At 34.7% G+C, this 20,819-nt stretch overlaps 1 protein-coding gene across 1 annotated transcript; it reads left to right on the forward strand.

Annotated features, from left to right (window-relative positions):
- Positions 1 to 306: 306 nt before the first annotated feature.
- On the forward strand, positions 307 to 11,149 carry LOTGIDRAFT_154096 (hypothetical protein; the record flags this gene model as incomplete). Its single annotated transcript, XM_009061820.1, has 9 exons — positions 307 to 997; positions 2,322 to 2,547; positions 2,818 to 3,010; positions 3,230 to 3,340; positions 3,888 to 4,366; positions 4,687 to 5,163; positions 5,295 to 5,480; positions 5,787 to 6,655; positions 7,197 to 11,149. The coding sequence occupies 9 exons, from the start codon at positions 307 to 309 to the stop codon at positions 11,147 to 11,149; spliced, it is 7,185 nt and encodes a 2,394-aa protein (XP_009060068.1).
- Between the last annotated feature and the right edge of the window lie 9,670 nt (positions 11,150 to 20,819).

Below are 20,819 nucleotides of genomic sequence, written 5' to 3' on the forward strand. Positions count from 1 at the left end.
TCAGTATCGCCCTAAAGAGTTCAAAAGAAGTGTATCGCTGAAGGTTGAATATTTCATACTGTACTGCTAAATATTTTTATTCAAAATCAAAGCTGCCAGTGGGCGTATATTATCTTACCTTGCAAGCTATCTTTAGAATTTAAAACGGAGTAAATGGTCAATATGTCTGAATCTTTTGATGTGTATATTTACATTTTGAGGGTCCAAGCGCACACTCGTTGGTGTACATAAGGACTAGTCTCAGCTACTGACAGACATTGATAATTATCATCTTATTTATTTTGATTTTTAGAAATTGGTTGTAATATGGCAGAAATGACAAATCATAATGTATTAGGAAACAGATTACCACCAGATCGCCACAATAGTTCACCCTTTATACCCACCACAATAGATTATCATGCTGACCTGCAATGGTTTACACAATCTATTCCGTTCAGAAAGATGGCGGATTATGGTCTTGGTTGTGACCAATGCTACAAGATTAATAAGTCTTCTGGAAAACATCGATATATAGCACACACAACTACTTACTGCAAATGTAACATAATAGCTTTAAAGAACAAAGGCTCTTTGATATGGGATTTATCTATTCGATTATGTCCTGTAATTACGATGACAGAATCATACACACCATGCATGTTTGCTGTAAGGAATATGATTTGCCGTCGAGGAAATGAATGTACAAATCCACATAATCCCATTGAACAGAGTTGGTGGAACTTAGAGAAGGCAAACAAATTGAATATCAAAGCATTTAGAGAATATTTACAGTTTGAACGTCTTATAAAAATGTTTGGTGGAAGATTTGTCTTCATTTGTAAAGAGTGTTATCTTTCATTCAGAAAGGTGACTATTGTTAATCAAGAAAGAATTTGTCCAAAGCATCAGACTTTAATGCGTAATAGGCTCTTGGTACATGCTGGTTCCACTGGTTTCACGCCTATTTTTCCCAGACCAACCAAAAACTTCAGATTGTGCAAGTATATGGACAGATGTAAAGATAATAGTCGTAACGCTTGTTTTTTTGGACATTCAGAAAAAGAGATTGCCATTTGGTCCTTGGAAGGAAATCTTAATGATTATCAAATGCTGGTGAACTGGAGTCTTAGTCGAAACGATTTCACATTTAATGGTAAAACATATTTACAAACTTCAGGGACAGCAATGGGCAAACGATTCGCCCCTTCGTACCTTTTCATGGCAGAGTGGGAACGTGAGGTGTTGCCCCTCTGTCCATTTGACCCACTTTTTTACGGACGCTTTTTGGATGACATTTTTATGGTTTGGACTTATTCTATCGAACAGTTTTGGGAATTCTTTGGATAGCAGCTAAAAACAGACTTTATGCCGAAGTACCTCCAGGTTTAAGAAGTGCTCCATGTTTGTCCAGTAGATGCAAAACATGTCCCTTTATATCAGAAACTCATTATTTTGTAAGCAACTCTACGAATAAAAGGTACCCGATCCAGGAACATCTAACATGTGAACATTCGAATGTAATATATTTAATTTCATGCAAGAAATGCCCCAAACAATATGTAGGAGAAACTAAGAATAATTTACGAACTCGCTTTAATGCTCATAGGTCAGACATCAAATTAAAGAAAGACAAGCCTGTTTCTAATCATTTCAACCTCGACGACCATTCAATAGACGATCTCACCCTAATCCCAATTGAGCGTATAGAAATTGACTTGCCCGAAGATGAAACTACCAAATTCCGTCAATCTAGGGAGGCCCATTGGATTGAGACATTGAATACAGCAAGACCTATAGGACTAAATATTCATCATAATGTAGGCATAGCACCCTTTGTTGTCCCGTTTAATACAACCAGCAATTGAGCAAGCAAGATAGTTCATGCCCACTATAAGAGCCTTCAAGAGAAATTCCCCCATAAGCAGAAAATGATAGTTGCATATTCAAAAAATAAGAACTTAAATGATAATATTGTTCATAGTAAACTAAAAACAATCAGTACATAACAGATACTATACTTCTCGCCCATCGGGCGAGTTATTTTTTCTAATTTCAGATCAGAATAAGAACAGAAGAAAACCCAATATCAAGACCCTTAATCCTAATTTCTAAATAAAGTGTCTGCTCCACCCTAGGCCTGTACATTTGGGAGAATCAAACCCTCCCTTCCCCGAAACCTAACCCCCCCCCCCCCCCCCCTCCCCCGAAAACAAACAAAAACACAGGTAACATTCGTGGGAAAATTTCGGGCAAACCAGCCTATTCTCTTTTTCTCGGGTATATTATGTAACTAAGCTGGTTTGCTAACTCAATACAGTTTGGTTTTTGAAATATTTCAGTAGATATGTTCAAAGAAAATAATATTGAGAATATTTTAACGCCACAATCTGTAAAATGTAGAGGTGATTACTGTGAAGATTGTAGTCTTCAGTTTAAAACGAAACAAGATTTACTAACCCACAACAATTCAGTCACTCATTTAGATAACATTAAGTTTGACCAACTACGCCAGTGGAATTTCAGACAACCTAAATGGACTTTAAGTATATTTACTATGTGTGACAAGTAAGTTGTAGATACTGTTTGTAAGACATATAGAAATAGGCATAGGTAAACTTTGAGTTAATAAATGTCATAAATAGCATATCTATATATATCTTGTGCTTCTTTACAATTGTAGATAATTTACAATCGCATGACAGAATTTACAGAGATATTATGCTACTCTGGGATCTATATTCTGTTATTAGAATCTTTAGGTACCACGGTTATTGGTCTAGATATAGACCAGAAAATCTCCGTTATACATGATTAAATGGTATTTTTACCATTTAGGCACACGAATGGACGATTGTGTTCATTCTCAAATAAGCCTGATCACCTGAATTATTGCCCTGAAGCTCATAGCCAGTTAGAAATACAAGAATGGGAAACGAGAAAACGATGGAGAGAAATGAACAAACAATTAAGTGACGAAGTAGATAAATGTATAAAGATGCAAAACCTGATTACATCTGGATCATTGATGGTAATTGAATTAAAAAAGAAACTTTATACAACCAAATATATAGAGTGAGGTTGCATATCACATCTTCAAATGAATTATTAATTTTAACTATTGAACAGTGGCATGTTCAGGCTTTGTAAAAAAAAGTTGGTTAAGGTTAAAGCCGACATGGAATGTTGTGCTGTGTGATCGTACAGTCTTTTGAGCTCTGATAATTATCAAAATGATAATTTTTTACAGATGAGGGAAAACCACCCTGGCATATCAATTGAATGTGATAGAGATTTTCATCAAATAGTACAGACTGACAAGTATTCAACAACTTGGAAATTTATTGTTACCTCAAACACTGTAAGCTTTCTGTTAACACATAAAATAGGGCCTATAAGAAAGGAGGAGTATTCAAGTCAAATTTTATTGTCAAGCTAGGTATTGGAAGATCCGACCAGATGTCTACTACCTCTGGCCTTGGCAAAAAGAAAATTAGTCTCGGCGATTTTATTTGAGCCGTTCCCAACCTTAGATATGAGCACCACCAGACAATCTGAGAAGCCTTCCGTTATTGGTATATTAAGGACCTATCCGTTTTTATTGTGGCGAAGCCGGAAATATTTAGTGAATGTAAAAGTAACAAGGTTGGGAACCAAGGAGTGAGTAGGTCCCCTGTAGAAAGGATCAAACAAGGAATATATTTTTTTCAGATATCTTAATCAGATAACTTGTTCCAGACACTTGGCCACCAATAGCCATGTCCAAGCTAATTTTAAGGTGCTGCTTCAGTTAATCCAGCCTAAACTTGTACTTGGCATTTTATTTGAGTTCTAATTATTTCCTTTAAAACCTTGTAAAATTGTAGACATCATTCAAGTACTGATTTTCTATTTTCAAACAATTTCAGATGAAACTTCAAAACCTTGTTTTACTTGATCACGACGACCGTTTAGAATTTGGTTTTCTGAAATCACAAGACAATTCTAAACATCAACTACTGACCAGTGATTCAGTTCTAGAAGAAATTAATAATGGGCTCCTCAAATTAAACATTGACATTTATTTTACAACAAACAAACCAGGCTTTTATGCACAAACAATGATTCTAGAATTTGATGATAATATTATCATTAGTCAAAAAATATCAGTTCTAGTAGACACTAGTATTGTTAAACCTATTGGTGAAGTAATATTAGAAGATGTATCAATTGACCAAGCAGCGAACCATGATGCTTCTTTAAGTAAAAGGTATCCACCACCATCTAAAGCGGACTTTATGAAAGCTAAATACGATGAATGTTTTGTTATAAATAGATATAATTATAAACATAAAATGCATAAATTGATAAGCAGTGAAGAATATACTCGACAGTTAATACTTTCTCAGTAAGTATTTTGCTTAAATTGCTCAACAGCTTTCTCAGAGCACTTTTGTACGTCTAGCCTTTACCAAAAGGGTTTTGAATCAATCCGAATATTTCTGACCTATTGCTAAAACTATAACTAAAAAAAACAACATCTCCTAAAACGCTTTCGTTTTTACATCAAAATCAAAATCTTCGGTATATTTGAATAGATTATGAAGTCTTGAATACTTCTCGTCTGAAAATAATTTGTATTTATTTTTTTTTAATATTGTATAAAGCACAGAATGTTTCGAGTGTAGATATTGCTACTTTATACATGACATACAATTTTTACTACAGATACAACATGGAAACTGAAATAAATATTACCAATGAACTACAAGGAGAGACGTTTCTTTTTGCTCAAAATGGTGAATTGTTTGGAAGTATTGTTTTACAAGAAGATCTTTGTGAAGATACAGATAAAGGGAGGCTATTGTTAGAAAGTGTACAATCAACCATCATTCAATCAACCACCATTCAATCAACCATCAACAAGCTGTCAGATAATGTCTATGAAGTTCCCTTAGTCCGAATGGAAAAGTTTTCTGGCAGGCATAAAAACCATATATTTATTAAATTCAGTTCTGAAATGGTAACATATTTAGACTTAAAGCCAAACACAACACTACAAGTAAATATAAGATTTAAAATGGACAGAGGGTTGTTCTACAGAATGCACCATGCTGTTGATATTCTTCAGAATATGGATGTCGTGTTTCCTCCTGTCAATAAATTAAATGTTATTAATTGGAATGAAGAAGATATCAAGATAAGGTAAAAATATCTTCACTATTTTAAATGCCACACAGTGTGTTACTCTGAATGACAACAAACTTCCGGTTTGTTAAATGTAAATCACGGGGTAGATTAAGCCTGAATGTAATATATTTTTCTACATTGTCTAGTGGTGGAAGGCTATCAGAAGATCAGTTAAAGACAGTAAGACATATAGTCGCAAAGAAGAACTACTCACCACCGTTGATAGTGTATGGACCATTTGGTACAGGTAAAACAGAAACCTTGGCTGAATCAACGAAGATATTACTGACTGAGAAGAAATGCCGCATACTAATCTGTACTTTCACTAATAGGTATGTTATGTTTACTATAGACCATTATTCCTGCTCAGGTCAGCTGACCATTTAAAACATCTCATTCTGTCATTCTGTCACACTCTTCATAAGAAAAACGTTCATTGTTGTGCGATATAGAATCATATCTTCTATACACCTTCTTCCGGTAACAACAAATAAAGAATTTTGGTCCAAATATATCGCATTACGTGAGTACGTATTCTATCAACAAGCCAGTTTCGAAGTATTTCGGCAATGTCTTTGGAAATGACTTAAAAAGCGACCTTGAAATATTGATAAGTCCAACTGTTTTTCTAATTTCAGTGCAGCTGATATATATTTCACGAAATATTTAGATGAATTTCTACAGTCAAAACGGCTGATAAACTCAACATTAAGAATATATCACAAAGATAGAAGATTAAATACAGTACCAGAATCATGTCGACCATATATACTATATTCAGAAGAAGACAACTCTTTTTATTTACCATCTAAGGAAGATATTTTATCTAAAAAACTTATTGTAACAACTGTTGAAACTGCTATAGAACTTACAACATTGAACGTGAATGAATTATTTACACATATATTTATAGATGAAGCAGCACAAGCCTTGGAATGCCAACTTCTTATTCCTCTATCATTAGCTAATGATAAAACCTGTATAGTTTTAACTGGAGATCATCGTCAAATGAATCCAACTCTTTACAGTAAAGATGCTCAAAAACAGGGTTTTGGTCATTCGTTATTAGAACGTTTACACAATTATTACAATGGAGTTTTTCCAGATGATGACAGTATGGTCAACCTTTTCCTGAATCGAAACTACAGATCCGAAAAAAAATTGCTTGAATTTATATCAGATACCTTTTATGGTGGATCAAACGTCCTAATATGTAAATCGGGCGATTGGGGTACTAACGTTTTAGAATCTATGAACTTTTATTGTGTGAATGGCCAAGAAATTCAGGAGGAAAACAGTACGTCGTTTTACAACGAGAGTGAAGCGGACCTTATTGCTGAAGGAGTCGAATTTATGTCTAAGAATTGGCCTCGTACCTGGGGAGAAATTTGTCTTGAAAGTATTCAAGTTGTAGCACCTTATGCCCAACAAGTAAATTTGATACGATCCAAGCTAAGAGATAGAAGATTAGGTAGAGTTAGTGTGGAGAGAATATATAACATCCAAGGTAAGTATTTCTCTTCAAACAGATTTAGGAAGCATAGAAGATAAGTTAGGCAATAACGAAAAGTACAATATTTTTTGTTGAATCTTGTCGCCATATTGATACGGGTTAGCTAATCGTTTTTGAAAAGAAAACAATTGTCTGCTTCCTTTAAAAACTTAAAAAAATTAAAAATTGAATCCCCTACTAGCGAATACATATAACCCCCAGGTCCTATTTAAAAGAGTTAAATGGCAAATAAAAGACGAGAGATCCTCGAAAAGACCCCTGCGCTGCAATTAGACAATGTCAATAATTTTTAAATCTAATTTAATCTCGGCGTTTTCTTTCTGTTACCAATTTCACGGAGACGTATAATACTTTTGATATCAAAGTTCTTTTTTCCAGTGGCCATTCGAAACCGATTGTCTACAACCCTTTTGCGACAGCCAATTGTCTACACAGGGTTCTCATCCACTAGTTTTTGTGATATCCCGGGTGTTTCTAAATTTTCCAGAATAGATTCATACAACTTAGTGGATGTTCAATTTTTATTTTCTTACAGGAAAGCAATTTCGAGCACTTTTTATCAGTACTGTAAGAACAAAAAACATTTTGAAGTCTGCAGCAATAACAAATTGTTTGAAAAATGATGGCACAGAGATTGGTGAATATGCGTTTCTTACCGATACAAATATGTTGAATACGGCCTTTACTCGTGCACAGTCCTATGTTGCAGTTGTCGGTGATGCAATCGCACTTTGTAGCATAGGTCAGTGCCGAGAGATTTGGAAAAAATTCATTAATTATTGTCACGATTTGGGAACACTGTATCCCAAAATATTTGAAAAGATAAAGCAAGAAGTTAATGTAATTGAAAACTCCGAGTTAGGAATGCTGCTTCAAAGGAAAATAGACCAAAAACACAAAATACAAAGGTCGATAATCCCTGAGATCAAATACCACCAGACCAATGCTTGGAAAACTGGAAAACTTAGCGACAAGATCAAATCCAAACAGTCACTTCCACGTGGCTTTCTACGACTGCCTGCTGAAAACAATGGTACTAGGTTACCTGAAGCTAGGCAAAGAAAGGTACCAAAGAAAGTTGAAACGCCTTTTAAGTATGGGACACAGGTGGAGAAACATCAAAACGCTATTGATGATACTGATGATTGGAATGATTTCAAGATGAAGCCCGATGAAATAATACAAAAACTTGTTGAGAATTCCACAACAGCAGATGAATTAATGTCTGACACTACATCAGCACAAAATGAAAATAAACCATTTAAAATCTTGTATAAAGTGAAGGAAGAAAGAGGACATGCGGTCGTTTACCCTGTTAAATCTGTTATCCATGATAAGGGAAGACAAGTTATATCTAAAGATGATGTACAAGATGAAGAGAGTTTAGAAACATCAGATGAAGAAGGAGAAAAATATAAAGGTGTCACTGACGCACCAATAAGACGTTCCCGAAATAAAACACTCCTTCTACAACTTCTAGCTGATGAACCCAACAAATACAAGAAATGTATGATTGAGATTTACAATGAAATTAGAAAAGCCCGTTTAATTTCACCAGAGGAAAATATCAGAGAAATTAATTTAAGTCGAGCTGGACAAGGTAGAGCTTTAGAATATGATTTGGTTGTAGTGGAAATCCTGTCTGATATCACCGATTCAACTCAAGAGATAAGGGGAAGGGTAGTTGGAATTCTAGAAAGATCTCTTAAACTAGGATATAAAGTGTTTATATGTAGAACAGACCCAATTAATACCAGTGTCATGATACCAATAAATAAAAACATGCTTCCAATCATTAACCTTACCTTACAGGATCGTGATAAAAAACATAAAGATGGAAAGGTGGTTATGTACAACTTCACAAAAAACGGCCATATTAATTTCAAAGGGTACGAAACAATTGATCCTACAAATCCGAATAGTAAATTGTTTAAAGTAAGAGTATTGAAATTTTCTAAAACGTCAAATCTGCCACTAGGCATAGTGTTCGGAACACACCCAATAGGTGACAACTTGACCAGTGGAACATCAATCATTGATAATCAGTATCATGTAAAAACCACATTTACTCAGCAAGTCCTTGAACTTTGTAAACCATTTAAGAAATGCAAGATAAATACCTCTTTATTTCCACAACGAAAAGATTTGACTCAAATGATGTGTTTTACGATCGACCCTCCAAATTCTATGGATTTAGATGATGCTTTGAGTCTCACTGTCGAAAATAATTTGTATGTTGTTGGTATCCATATTGCTGATGTTGGCCATTTTGTTACCAAAGACAGTGCTGTGGATTTGGCTGCATTTAAAAGTTGTTGCACATACTACCGAATAGATGAGAAACCAATCAATATGTTACCAGAATCCTTGAGTACTTCAACTTGTAGTCTTTTACCCAATGTCAATCGTCTTACAGTATCTATTCTGCTTTATCTAGACGAACAATGGAACGTTGTAAGAGCGGAACCTCACAAAGCTATCATTAATTCAAAACAAAGACTTACATATGAAGAGGCACAAAATATAATTAAAAGCAAAGAAAAACGTGACTATGTTTCTTACTCGATCCAAATACTTAATAAAATAACTGATGTTTGGAGAGGAAGAAGGGTCGGCGCAGCCTGGGTTTACAAAGAAAGTGAGTTTATCGAGAAACATCACGCTGAAGCTCACACTCTAGTAGCAGAGTTAATGATAATGGCCAATCACCATGTAGCGTTAATCTTACAGGAAGCCTTTCCAGGTTGTAGCCCAATAAGAGTTCATGGAAAGCCAAAGGAAAAGTCAGCAGAGGAATGGAAAAGGGAACACTTTGAAGCAGCTATAAATTCAGTATGTTTGCTTCGACCATATTGTTCTGAGAACTGCTCACAAAATGGTCCATGTATATGCTTAGATGAATACGCAACCAGTGAGAATTTTGAAAACTCACCCAACTTTCATGTTCCACTGGATACCGTAGAAATGTTATCAGAGGCAGCAGATGGTGGTGATTGGTTGTTATTCCAGTATCTTTTCCTTTCACCAGAAAATTATCCACAAATGGCAATTGCTTTGGCGCAGATGAGAAAGATGCAAGAGCGTAGTTATTATATTTGCTCTCGTTTAGCCTCTTCGCCACTTAATGCTCACTACGGCTTGAATTTGACTTCATACACACATTTTACAAGTCCAATAAGAAGATACTTTGACATTATAGTTCATAGAATGCTGGACGCTTATATAATGAATCGTGAATCCCCTTATTCCGAAGAGGAACTGGATAAAATAGCCTGGAAATGTAACACTGCCTTTAGAAACAGCAAAAATTATGAAAGATCCATTTTCAAATTACACTGTAGCTCAGCACTTGAAAAATTACCTTTGATATATTATCCGCCGATAGAGAATATTACAGAGGACAAAATATCAATTATATTTCCAACAATACCAGATTTAAGAGATAGTGGAAGTATCAAGATGAGATTATTAGCTCCTAGCTGTATACCAGAGGTGAAAGAAGATAAATCCGTCGTGATTTCATGGCGGGAAAGAATCTACAATTTGCAATCAAGTGAGGTCATAGATGGTTCGTCTGTTACACAACTTGTTTCTTCAAAGAAGAATTTGTTAGTGAGCTCAGAGAAATGGCAATCAATCTTAAAGGCTGTATGTAATAAAGAAATTGCCAAAGCTATTTTAGAATTTAAGGATGTAACTAGTACTGTGGAAGATAACTCAAATTATAAATGGGTCCATGATTTATCAGGCGAAGCATCAATTAGCCAAAAATTAAGCCACTTTGTTCGTTTCTCTTCTGAATATAAACCGGGTTCACTTTTAAAAATCCAGATGGCAGCGGGGTTAGAGCGAGGAATTTCCACGCCAAAGATTCAACTTCTCTGTTTAACATCGCAGTTGTCATTGTGTCTTGAACATCGCCAGGATCCCATATCGTGCTTTACGGAACTTGCGTCAAGAAGAGCTTCCAATTCCACTTACAAGTCCATAGATGAATATAAGGGACTTTGGTTACCGGTTCTAGCAATGGAAGCCGCCACGGCTGCAGTAAAAGGTCAAGAACAAGTATTTATACATAATGTTGAAATAGAATGGAAAACCGTACCTCAAAATGGTATTGAGGGGAATTTCATTTTACCCTCAAAGTTCTGTGATGAACGTGGTCTGAATTTTTTATCAGATTACGTTTGTGTTCGATATAAAGACTTGAGAGTTGACCATTCTTCCGATATCTCTGATAAGATTAAAGGTTATCTGAACCATAAAGAGAAAGTGACGTTTGTTTGTCATTGTAAAGTTATCAATGTAGTGTATAGTGTTAAAATGGTGGATGATCCAGAAACCGGGACCACAATGGTTACTTTAAAACTGCAGCAGTGTGCGATGTCATTTCCACAATATCTATTGGAATATACTTGTCGATACACACTAGAAGTTATACCGAAATCATTGCCTCAATGGCAAGTTACCACATTTATTTATTTTTAGTTTTATTAATATAACTAATTTGATTTTACCAATCTTGTCTCTTTGGTCCGTCAGTTCATTGACATCAACCAACCTACTTATCTTTATTGCTTATGTTATCACGTATCACAAAGTTTTCTCTTAGGAGAAAAGTTGTAAAGTCTAGTTGTACGGGAGTTTTCAAAATTAAGAATTTTTAGACCTCAGAACCAAAAGATTCTAGTTTATATGTTTTCGTAGATGTCGAGATAATTCAAAGATATTAATTGGTTCAACTGTTAAAAAAATGAAATTTCAAATTATTATACATGTTTTACAGGAGAGTAGAAAAAGCCATAAAGTTTCTGACCGAAGGCGGGAGACTCGTTCAGAAAATTGCTCTGGGAAAAGAAATTGAGAACAACGGTAAATTCTTATTTACATCTTATAGTCAATACAGCCAAAGATCTGCTAAATTGTAATCATTGCCCATCTGGAAAAGAATGATTACTGCACTAAACTTGACAGAAAGTGTAAACTTAATCCATCCGTGGACGACTGGTTTTGCTGTAATTCTGTAATTCCACATGGAAATGTGGACGTATATTGCCGTCGCCGCTGTCCGTCCGTCCGATCACCATTCTGGTAGGCACGATAGAGGCTACAGTTTTTATCCGATCTTGATGGAACTTGGTATGCATGTATATATTGATGAGATCTCAGACCAGTTCGAAATTAGTAATAATCGGATGAATGGTTTCGGAGTTATTGCCCTTGACTTAGTAAAACGCGCCAAATTTGCCATGTAGGCGCATTAAAGGCTACAGTTTATTTGAAACTTAGAATGCATGTATGTATTGATGAGATCTCGGTCAAGTACCAAATTGGTAATAATTGTTTGACCGATTTCAGAGTTTTTGCTCTTGACTAAGTAAAAACGCGTCAAATTTGGCTTGTATAGGCACAAAAGAGACTACAGTTTTTATCTGATCTTGATGAAACTAGGTATGCACGTACCTATGTATTGTTGAGATATCAGTCAAGTTTGAAATTGGTAATAATCGGATGAATGGTTTTGGAGTAATTGCCCTTGACTTAGTAAAACGCGCCAAATTTCGATTGTAGGCATGATAGAGACTACAGTTTTTATCTGATCTTGATGAAACTAGGTATGCACGTACGTATGTATTGTTGAGATCTCAGTCAAGTTTGAAATTGGTAATAATCGGATGAATGGTTTTGGAGTAATTGCCCTTGACTTAGTAAAACGCGCCAAATTTCGATTGTAGGCATGATAGAGACTACAGTTTTTATCCAACCTAGATGAAACTAGGTATGTATGTATATGTTGATGAGATCTCAGTTGAGTTCGTAATTGGTGACAATCGGATGAAGGATTTCGGAGTTATTGCCCTTGACTTAGTAAACACTTGTCAAATTCGGCTAGCAGGCACCATGTAGATAACAGTTTTTATCCAATCTTGATGAAACTAGATATGCATGATGAGATCTCGGTCAAGTTAGAAATTGGTAATAATTGGATCAACAGTTTCAGAGTTATTGCCGTTGGGTGTACAGCGATGAGACATTGTTGATGTTTGAACTTGATGATAATATTATGAACAGCTTCGGATTTTTGTCTTGACTTTTAGATGATTTTAAGATTATTTGAAAATTCATTATTAAGCCACTAAAGATTTTGTTATCATTTTTGACAGCTGGTAGTGGGCGTATGTTACCTGGCCTGGCAAGCTATCATTTTCATACATTTTACCTTTTTATATGCCCACATGGAAATTGCCGTCGACCCTGTCCGTCGTCCGTCTATCCATCCGTCCGTTCACATTTCTTGTAGACGTGATAGAGGCTAGTTATTGTAAAAACATGTCAAATTTGGCTTGTAGGCAGGATTGAGACTACAGTTTTTATCCGATCTTTATGAAACTTGGTATGCATGTATATATTGATGAGATCTCAGACAAGTTCGACATTGGTAATAATCGGATGAATGGTTTGGAATGAATGGAGTTATTACCCGTGACTTATTAAAAACGTGTCAAATTTGGCTTGTAGGCACGATAGAGACTACAGATTTTATCTGATCTTCATGAAACTTGGTATACATGTATATATTGATGAGATCTCAGTTAAATTCGAAATTGATAGTACGATTAGTTCCAGAGTTATTGCCCTTTGACTTAGTAAAAACGCGTCAAATTCCGATTGCAGCTTTATCCAATCTTGATGAAACTAGATATGCATGTATGTATTGATGAAATCTCGGTCAAGTTAGAAATTATCAGATGCATAGTTTCAGAGTAATTGCCCTTGTGTGTACAGTATGAGACATTGTTCATGTTTGAATATGATGATAATTTTATGAACTGTTTCAGGTTTTTGCCTTGATTTAAAGATTTTAAGATTATTTGAAAATTCATTATTAAGCCACTGAAGACTTTGTTATCATTTCTGACAGCTGGTAGTGGGCGTATGTTATCTTGCCTGGCAAGCTATCTTTTTATGTCTTCTAGTAAAATATTCCGACATCGATAAACTCATGACGACAACAAATGACGCCAAGCTCAATGAAATGCAACTGAGAGTAATTAAAACAGCTTTAGGACAACCATTCACATTAATCCAAGGACCACCGGGCACTGGCAAAACCGTCACAGGAGTGCATTTAGTGACACTGTTTTGTGAAAGAAATAGAAATGTTGCCACCCCAGCCCAGGTTTTATACTGTGGTCCATCCAATAAATCAGTTGATGTAGTAGCAGGTTGGTTTCCTTAACGTTGATTAAAGTTTTATTTACTTTCTTTTATCCAAAGAAATATTGATCTCTTTTGAACTCGACTTTGATATCATCAATATTCTTATTAATAGTTAGATACAAAATGATTGGAAATAACTATAGCTAGATAGTTAAACATTGCTTGAAAAGCAAAAATTTCAGAATTTTAATAAAGTCGATATCGCCTTGTAATAACAAAATTACACACGTATCAGCGACACTGATATCATCGATTTGCATCATCCCAATAATTTCTGTCGTCTTTTGTCCTTGAAATTCAACTGACACTAACGTTATGACACTAAAGCAAAAGCTGCTAATATTTTTCGAGGACCTTTGCATTAGCGACGTTACAACAGTAACTGTTGTAGTTGGAATATCAAGAACCAAGACGTCTGACTGAAAATTTGTATAGTCCGTCGTGCCGATTATCTCAACTGAACAGGTCATGTGACTTATCACGTGACTACTAGCATTTCCAGTACTGTTAAGAGTTCATAACACGCTGAGTCAATCGTCATTTGTCCCATTCATATCAAAGAACATAGATTTATGACGCACTGTCTCTCGAGGCAAACAACCTAGAAAAAAGTTACCCACTCACGATGAGAATTCAGTTACTTGTGTGACGAGTTGTTGACTCGCGTGTGCCCCGGATTTAATCGATGCAATAAGTGTCCCCGATACGTGTGCATTTTGGTATGAGGTAAAGGTGATACGTACTGTCCGTAGTGATTTTTATTAAAAATCTGAAATTTGTGTATTTCAAGCAATGTCTAGTTTTCAAAGATTTACCCTTTTAATTCATATTTTTCTCCAGAAAAACTGTTAAATCTTAAAGAGCGCTGTCCCAACTTTATACGAGTTTATGCAGAGAGAATTGAACACACTGAATTCCCGTTACCTCGTGATATTGTACCAAACAAGAAGAAATTATTAAATGAAGTGTCTAGCTTTGAGGGTGTTAAAAACAGAGCACTTCATCACTTGATACGATCAGAAGCCAACTTCTTTGCTGAAGAGATTAAAAAGTTTGACGAAAAATTTAGATTAAGAACAGACGAAATAGACGACGAAACCATAAAAGAATACAAAAAGGTGGTTTCTATGGCAAAGATTGAAGAGTTGAAAAGAGCAGAAGTAATTTTGCTCACGTGTTATACAAGTTCTGGACCTCTAATAGAAAAACATACCAACATAAAACAGGTAGGTTCAAAGGAATTTTACCTCCTAGAATGGACATAAAATATAAGGATTTATTGGTCCACAGGCCCTAGAAGTTCTGTCAATATTAATAAAATATGGGCATTGCGGATTAACTTTGGCCAAGTTTAAAAATTTCAATTTGTGGTCGTCCTAAGAGGAAGTATACCTTTAAAGTAATATTACGTCTTAGAATGAACATAAAATTTAATTCTCAAGAATGGTCAATATGAGTATATATTCATCAGTGAACTTACCTGGTGTCATTTAGTTACAACAGAATCCCTGTAAAATCTAGAAAATTGGAAAATTCGTGAAACTAAGTAATTATTGAAAAACGCTTAATCATAATATTAAGCGTTCTTCTATAGTTAATTGCATTTTTATTCAGTTTTTTTTTATTTCTGGGATTATATAAGGATCCTGTTATGCTATTTATGACACCAGGTATATCTACTGATTGATATAATATGCTCTTATTGGCTAAGTTTATTTTTTTTTAAATTTATGTTTATTCTATGACGTAGTATCCCTTTAAAGCTTAAATTGATTTAATTCGAAAACAGAACTACTCCCCTATCTTTGTGGATTTTTAATTAATCTCTCAAAAAAGACCAAATGTCCAAATAGTTGATTTGATTGACCAAAATTAACGTATAGGCCTACACCTACACACACACACACACCTTATAAGCCTCGAGCTAAATTTTTATACGCCCACGTGAAATGGGTGGCCTATATTTCCGTCATCCGAAACTTAGTATTGTTGTTTGTAACAACCCAAGGATGAACCCTCTAAAAAGCAGAAAAATCGAAAAACATTTAGCATGAGTTATTCCCCTTGTTCTTGAAGCGGTCGTAAACACTCCAGAAGGCACAATTCTTGACAGATTTAGATGAAACTTGGTATGAGTGTTAGTAATCACCCAAGGATGAACTCTATTGAAAATCAGAAGAATCAAAAAAAAATTAGTATGAGTTATTGCCCTTGTTCTTGAAAATGCACCCAATATTTAGCACGTAAACACTCTAGAATACTCAATTCTTGACAGATTTTGACGAAACTTGGTGTGAGTGTATGTAATCACCTAAGGATGAACACTATCGAAAATCAGAAAAATCGACAAATATTTAGTATGAGTCATTGCCCTTGCTCTTAAAAACGCGTTCAAGTTTTAATCTGTAAACACTTTAGAAGGCTCAATTCTTGACAGATTTTGATGAAACTTGGTAATATTACTCAGTATCACCTCAAAAAGTTCAAAAGAAGTGTATGTTTGAGGGTTGAATATATCATACTGGTAATTGTTACTGTACTGACATTAAATTAAACTCAAAGCTGCCAGTGGGCGTATATTACCTTGCCTGGCAAGCTATTTTAAATTCAAAATTAACAATATAGTCATTAACGTCGTTGACGGGACGATATATTGAAGTTACTTTACAGTTATTGACCGTCTTAGAGATCTGTATATTTTTACCACAATATCGAATTAATATTAATGTTAAGTTTCGCGATTTTTTGTAGGTTACAATGACATGTTTGTTCTTTAATTGTGCTACTTTCAGATTATTATTGATGAAGCAGCTATGTGTACTGAACCAGAATCAATGATTCCTATCACCACTCATCATGCTAGAAATATTGTCTTAATTGGTGATCATAAACAACTTCAACCTATCATATTGGAAGAAAAGGCAAAACATCTTGGTCTTCAAACATCATTATTTGAAAGATATTCAGAGAAATCTAGCATGTTGGAAAAACAGTATCGCATGGTATTTTTTTATTATTCATTTTATACGATAAAAATAATGTTGCATGAATTTTGTCGTTGTCCATGATCATGATCATGACATAATGATATAACTTCTGCAAATGGAGATTTCGAAGTCCTAGAATTCCTAAAAAAGATAAAAGTTATAATCGACATAGAAAGTAAAAAAAAACGCATACCCGCGGTCACAACCCTTGGCAAATACAGGATTTTTTTTTACTCAACGTAACTCTTTGCCTATAATTGAATGTTTGTCATTTTTTCAAGCATAAAGGAATAATGGAATTTCCCTCAGAAATGTTTTACGACGGGAAGCTAAAATGTGGAACTAAAAAGCAACGAAAACCAGTGCAACTGGATATTTGGCCAAATGGAAAAGATCACCCTATGGTTTTTTGTCACGTTGAAGGAACTGAAGATGGCCTTACAGTTGCTACAGAAGATGGTTCAGAGATGTCCAAATTTAATCAAATTGAAGCAGAATTTGTAGTAAGTTTCTCTCTTTATGTATACTGTATGTATGATTTTGCAATTGATATTACGAACATTAATATTGATAAGCCCTGATTTGAATGAAATTTGGTATGATCATTTATGTTCATGAGATCTTGGACGTTCGAATTTGACGATCTTTCGGTGAACGGTTTTTGAGTTATTGCCCTTGACTTATGAAAAACGCGTCAAAATTTGGCTGTGAACACAATAGAGACTACAGTTTTCATCAAATTTAAATGAAATTTGGTGTGAATATTTATAATGATGAGATCTTGGACAAGTTCGAATTTGGCTATCTTTCGATGAATGGTTTTTGAGTTACTGCCCTTGACAAACGCGACAAACGCGTCAAAATTTGTTTGTGAATACAATAGAAGAGACTACAGTTTTCATTCATTAAAATGAAATTTGGTGTGAATATTTATGATGAGATCTTGGACAGGTCTGAAGTTGGCTATCTTTCGATGAATGGTTTTTGAGTTATCGCCCATGATTTATGAAAAAGGCGTCAAAATCTGTTTGTGAACACAATAGAGAGTACAGTTTTCATCCTATTTAAATGAAATTTGTTGAATTTGACAATTTTTCGATCAACAAAATTTGAGTTATTGCCCTTGACTTAGTAAAAACTCTGAAAAACTAAAAAATTTGTTGGCGATAGAGGTGACAGTTTATGTCAGAATTTTATTAAATAATGTGTCTTTGTTTAAATCAACAATATCTTGCACAAATTAGATTTTTGGTATGATTTGACACAGACAGGTAGCTGCCCTTGATATACTGAAAATGTATCAGGAAAATGGGCGTATCTTGCCAGGCAACCACTTGTTTAAATCATAACATCACGCAATCTACTTGCATTCGCATGTTTCTTGTATATCTGGTATATAAGTTTGCAACTGATATCTCCAATATTTTAGAAGACTTCACTCCGTTCTAAATCAGGATATCCACTTCCATTTGCGCGGTTCTTGAAAATAGGTTAAAAATAGAGATACCATTACGAATATGGAAAAACATCATCATCAAGGGTAGAAATTGAGGTACTCCTTTTCCTTTCCCATCAGATGGAGCCAACTTCTATTTGTCTGAAATATGGGTACCCTTATTTTCATTTATGAAAATGAAAATGCTCACACGGTTTATGCTCATGAATAGAAAGTAGAGGTGTTCTAATCACTTGGAAAATTACCAGTTTGTCTCACATGTCCATAATCAATTCATAATAAGCTAAATCAAAAGGGAATTGCTAGCAGAAATCCAATGAGTGACCGATCAAGAAAGGTCGAAAAGACTTTTTTTTATTTATCCAGACTGTACATAAATGGAAATTTATTATTGGTTAAAACTCTTATTTCTATGCAATAAGGACAAAATTATATGATTAAGAATACATGATAGTTCGTGAAAAAAACCAATGAATCAAATAGTTTGCTTAATTTGACACTAGAAAAAATAAGGAAACCCATCTTTAAGACTATGTTTATACACAACGTATATGTCATATCTGCTCCTTTGTCTTCGTGTACTTCCAGGTTAATGCTGCCATCAACTTAGTTAATAACTATGGTGTAAATAAAAAAGATATTGTTATTTTGTCCCAGTACAGAGCTCAATGTGCTACTATCAAAAGACTTTTTAAAGAAAAGAAAGTTAAAGATATGATAGTTTTAACTGTAATAGCTAGTCAAGGTACGCTCAGAAAGATAATTTGGCCGTGTGTGTACTTGGGGGTTATTATTTACTCTACTCGATAGCGTACACTCCAGAAAATCGATTCAAACTTCCGTAATACAACTAAGGTGATAATGGCAATCAAGGTATTAGACTCGTAGCTTGTAATAGATTGCCATTGTGAATATAGAGACCGCAGTGGGTTTTTAATACAATTTATACGTTTACATCCTCCAAACCCTCAAGATTTACTTCGAATTTGGATTTGGTTCGACAAATTATTGATCTGAGTTTCAAACCTTGATATACAGAAAATAAATTGGGAATTCTCGTTAGGTAACCACCTGTTTGATTGATTAATTTTCCCACTTACGTATATCATATTTTTTTTTATATTGAATAGGAAGTGAATGGGATTTTGTTATATTTTCCACTGTGAGATCTCAGCCTCAAGATAAGATTGAAGAGTATCCATCTAAAAAATGGTTAAAGCTAAACCTGGGATTTATCACTGATGCTCACCAAATTAATGTAGCTTTAACTCGAGCGAGGTGGGGCCATATGATAATTGGTAAGTTAGATAAACTGGGTGCTCTTTTATTAGCTTTCATATTTTATTTCAAAATTCCATTTACACAACTTTTTTTTCCCCATTAGATAGTATTTTGCCACCCCGAGTAAATTGTGTAAATTTCTATGAAGTTTGTTAGTATCAGATTTGAGTAATGTGTAATGTGTTTTAAAGAGAGGAGAAGGACCGTTAGTTTGATTTGATTGAGTAATTTGTTCCTATGGAAGATAATAAGATTATAAGAATTCTAGCAATCTGGAAGAATCTAATCGCAAAGTGACGTCAAATGTTGTGGAAGCATCTTCGAGCACCTTTGAAACAGTCCCATAGCTACGGTGGCAAGGTGGGACAATGCCCCCACCCCCGCCGCAACAGTTACGTCTGGCTACGGGCCCGCTTTGAAATTTTTAAGACATGTAATTTGACGATAGATATACTTATTATGTTTTAGGTAATAAACATTTGCTGAGCTGTGATCCAGTTTGGGATGAGTTGATAAATAATTACGAAGATAAAAACTTAGTTGTTGAAGCAGATACTTTCCATTTAACTAGACACCCACAGACGAGAAATACTCAACCCTACCGTCCAAATCAACGAACCCCATCAAACACACTCCTGACAACCCAAAATCCGACCCCCTTTCAACCAAACCATCCTAATGATCAACTCTAAAAACATACCGGAATCAACTTAAAGTAAGTCATCCAAATCAACCGAAACCAAACCACCCAAATGACCAGAACATTATATTAATAGAAATAAACAACGCTATTATGCAATACTATATAATAAGAATAATGATAAACATCCTTTACATAACTTTATAATATCAATATTTGGTGGCAAAGAAATAGATCTCTATCCAGATTTCGTGTGCAGATTTGTAAAATAACTCGACCAATGGCAACTACAGCAGATATATGTCAATATACACTAAAAGTAAACACATTATGACTACTTAATTAGATGATATATTTTAAACCAAAATATAATATAATTAAATGTTATTTAACGTGATATATGCCTTAAGAAATGTTTAATAAAATACGGCAGCCAAATAATACGTCCTCAAAATTCCACTCAGTCTTCAACAACTGTTTAGCACATTCCGCATCGTGTTATATTTAAGAAAACAAATCCGTATAAAGTGTTATATATTTTGAATATTGGAGAATACCCTCCATATGTGGTGT

The sequence above is a fragment of the Lottia gigantea genome, assembly GCF_000327385.1.
Source record: "Lottia gigantea unplaced genomic scaffold LOTGIsca_5, whole genome shotgun sequence".
NCBI classification, from domain to species: Eukaryota; Metazoa; Mollusca; class Gastropoda; family Lottiidae; genus Lottia; species Lottia gigantea.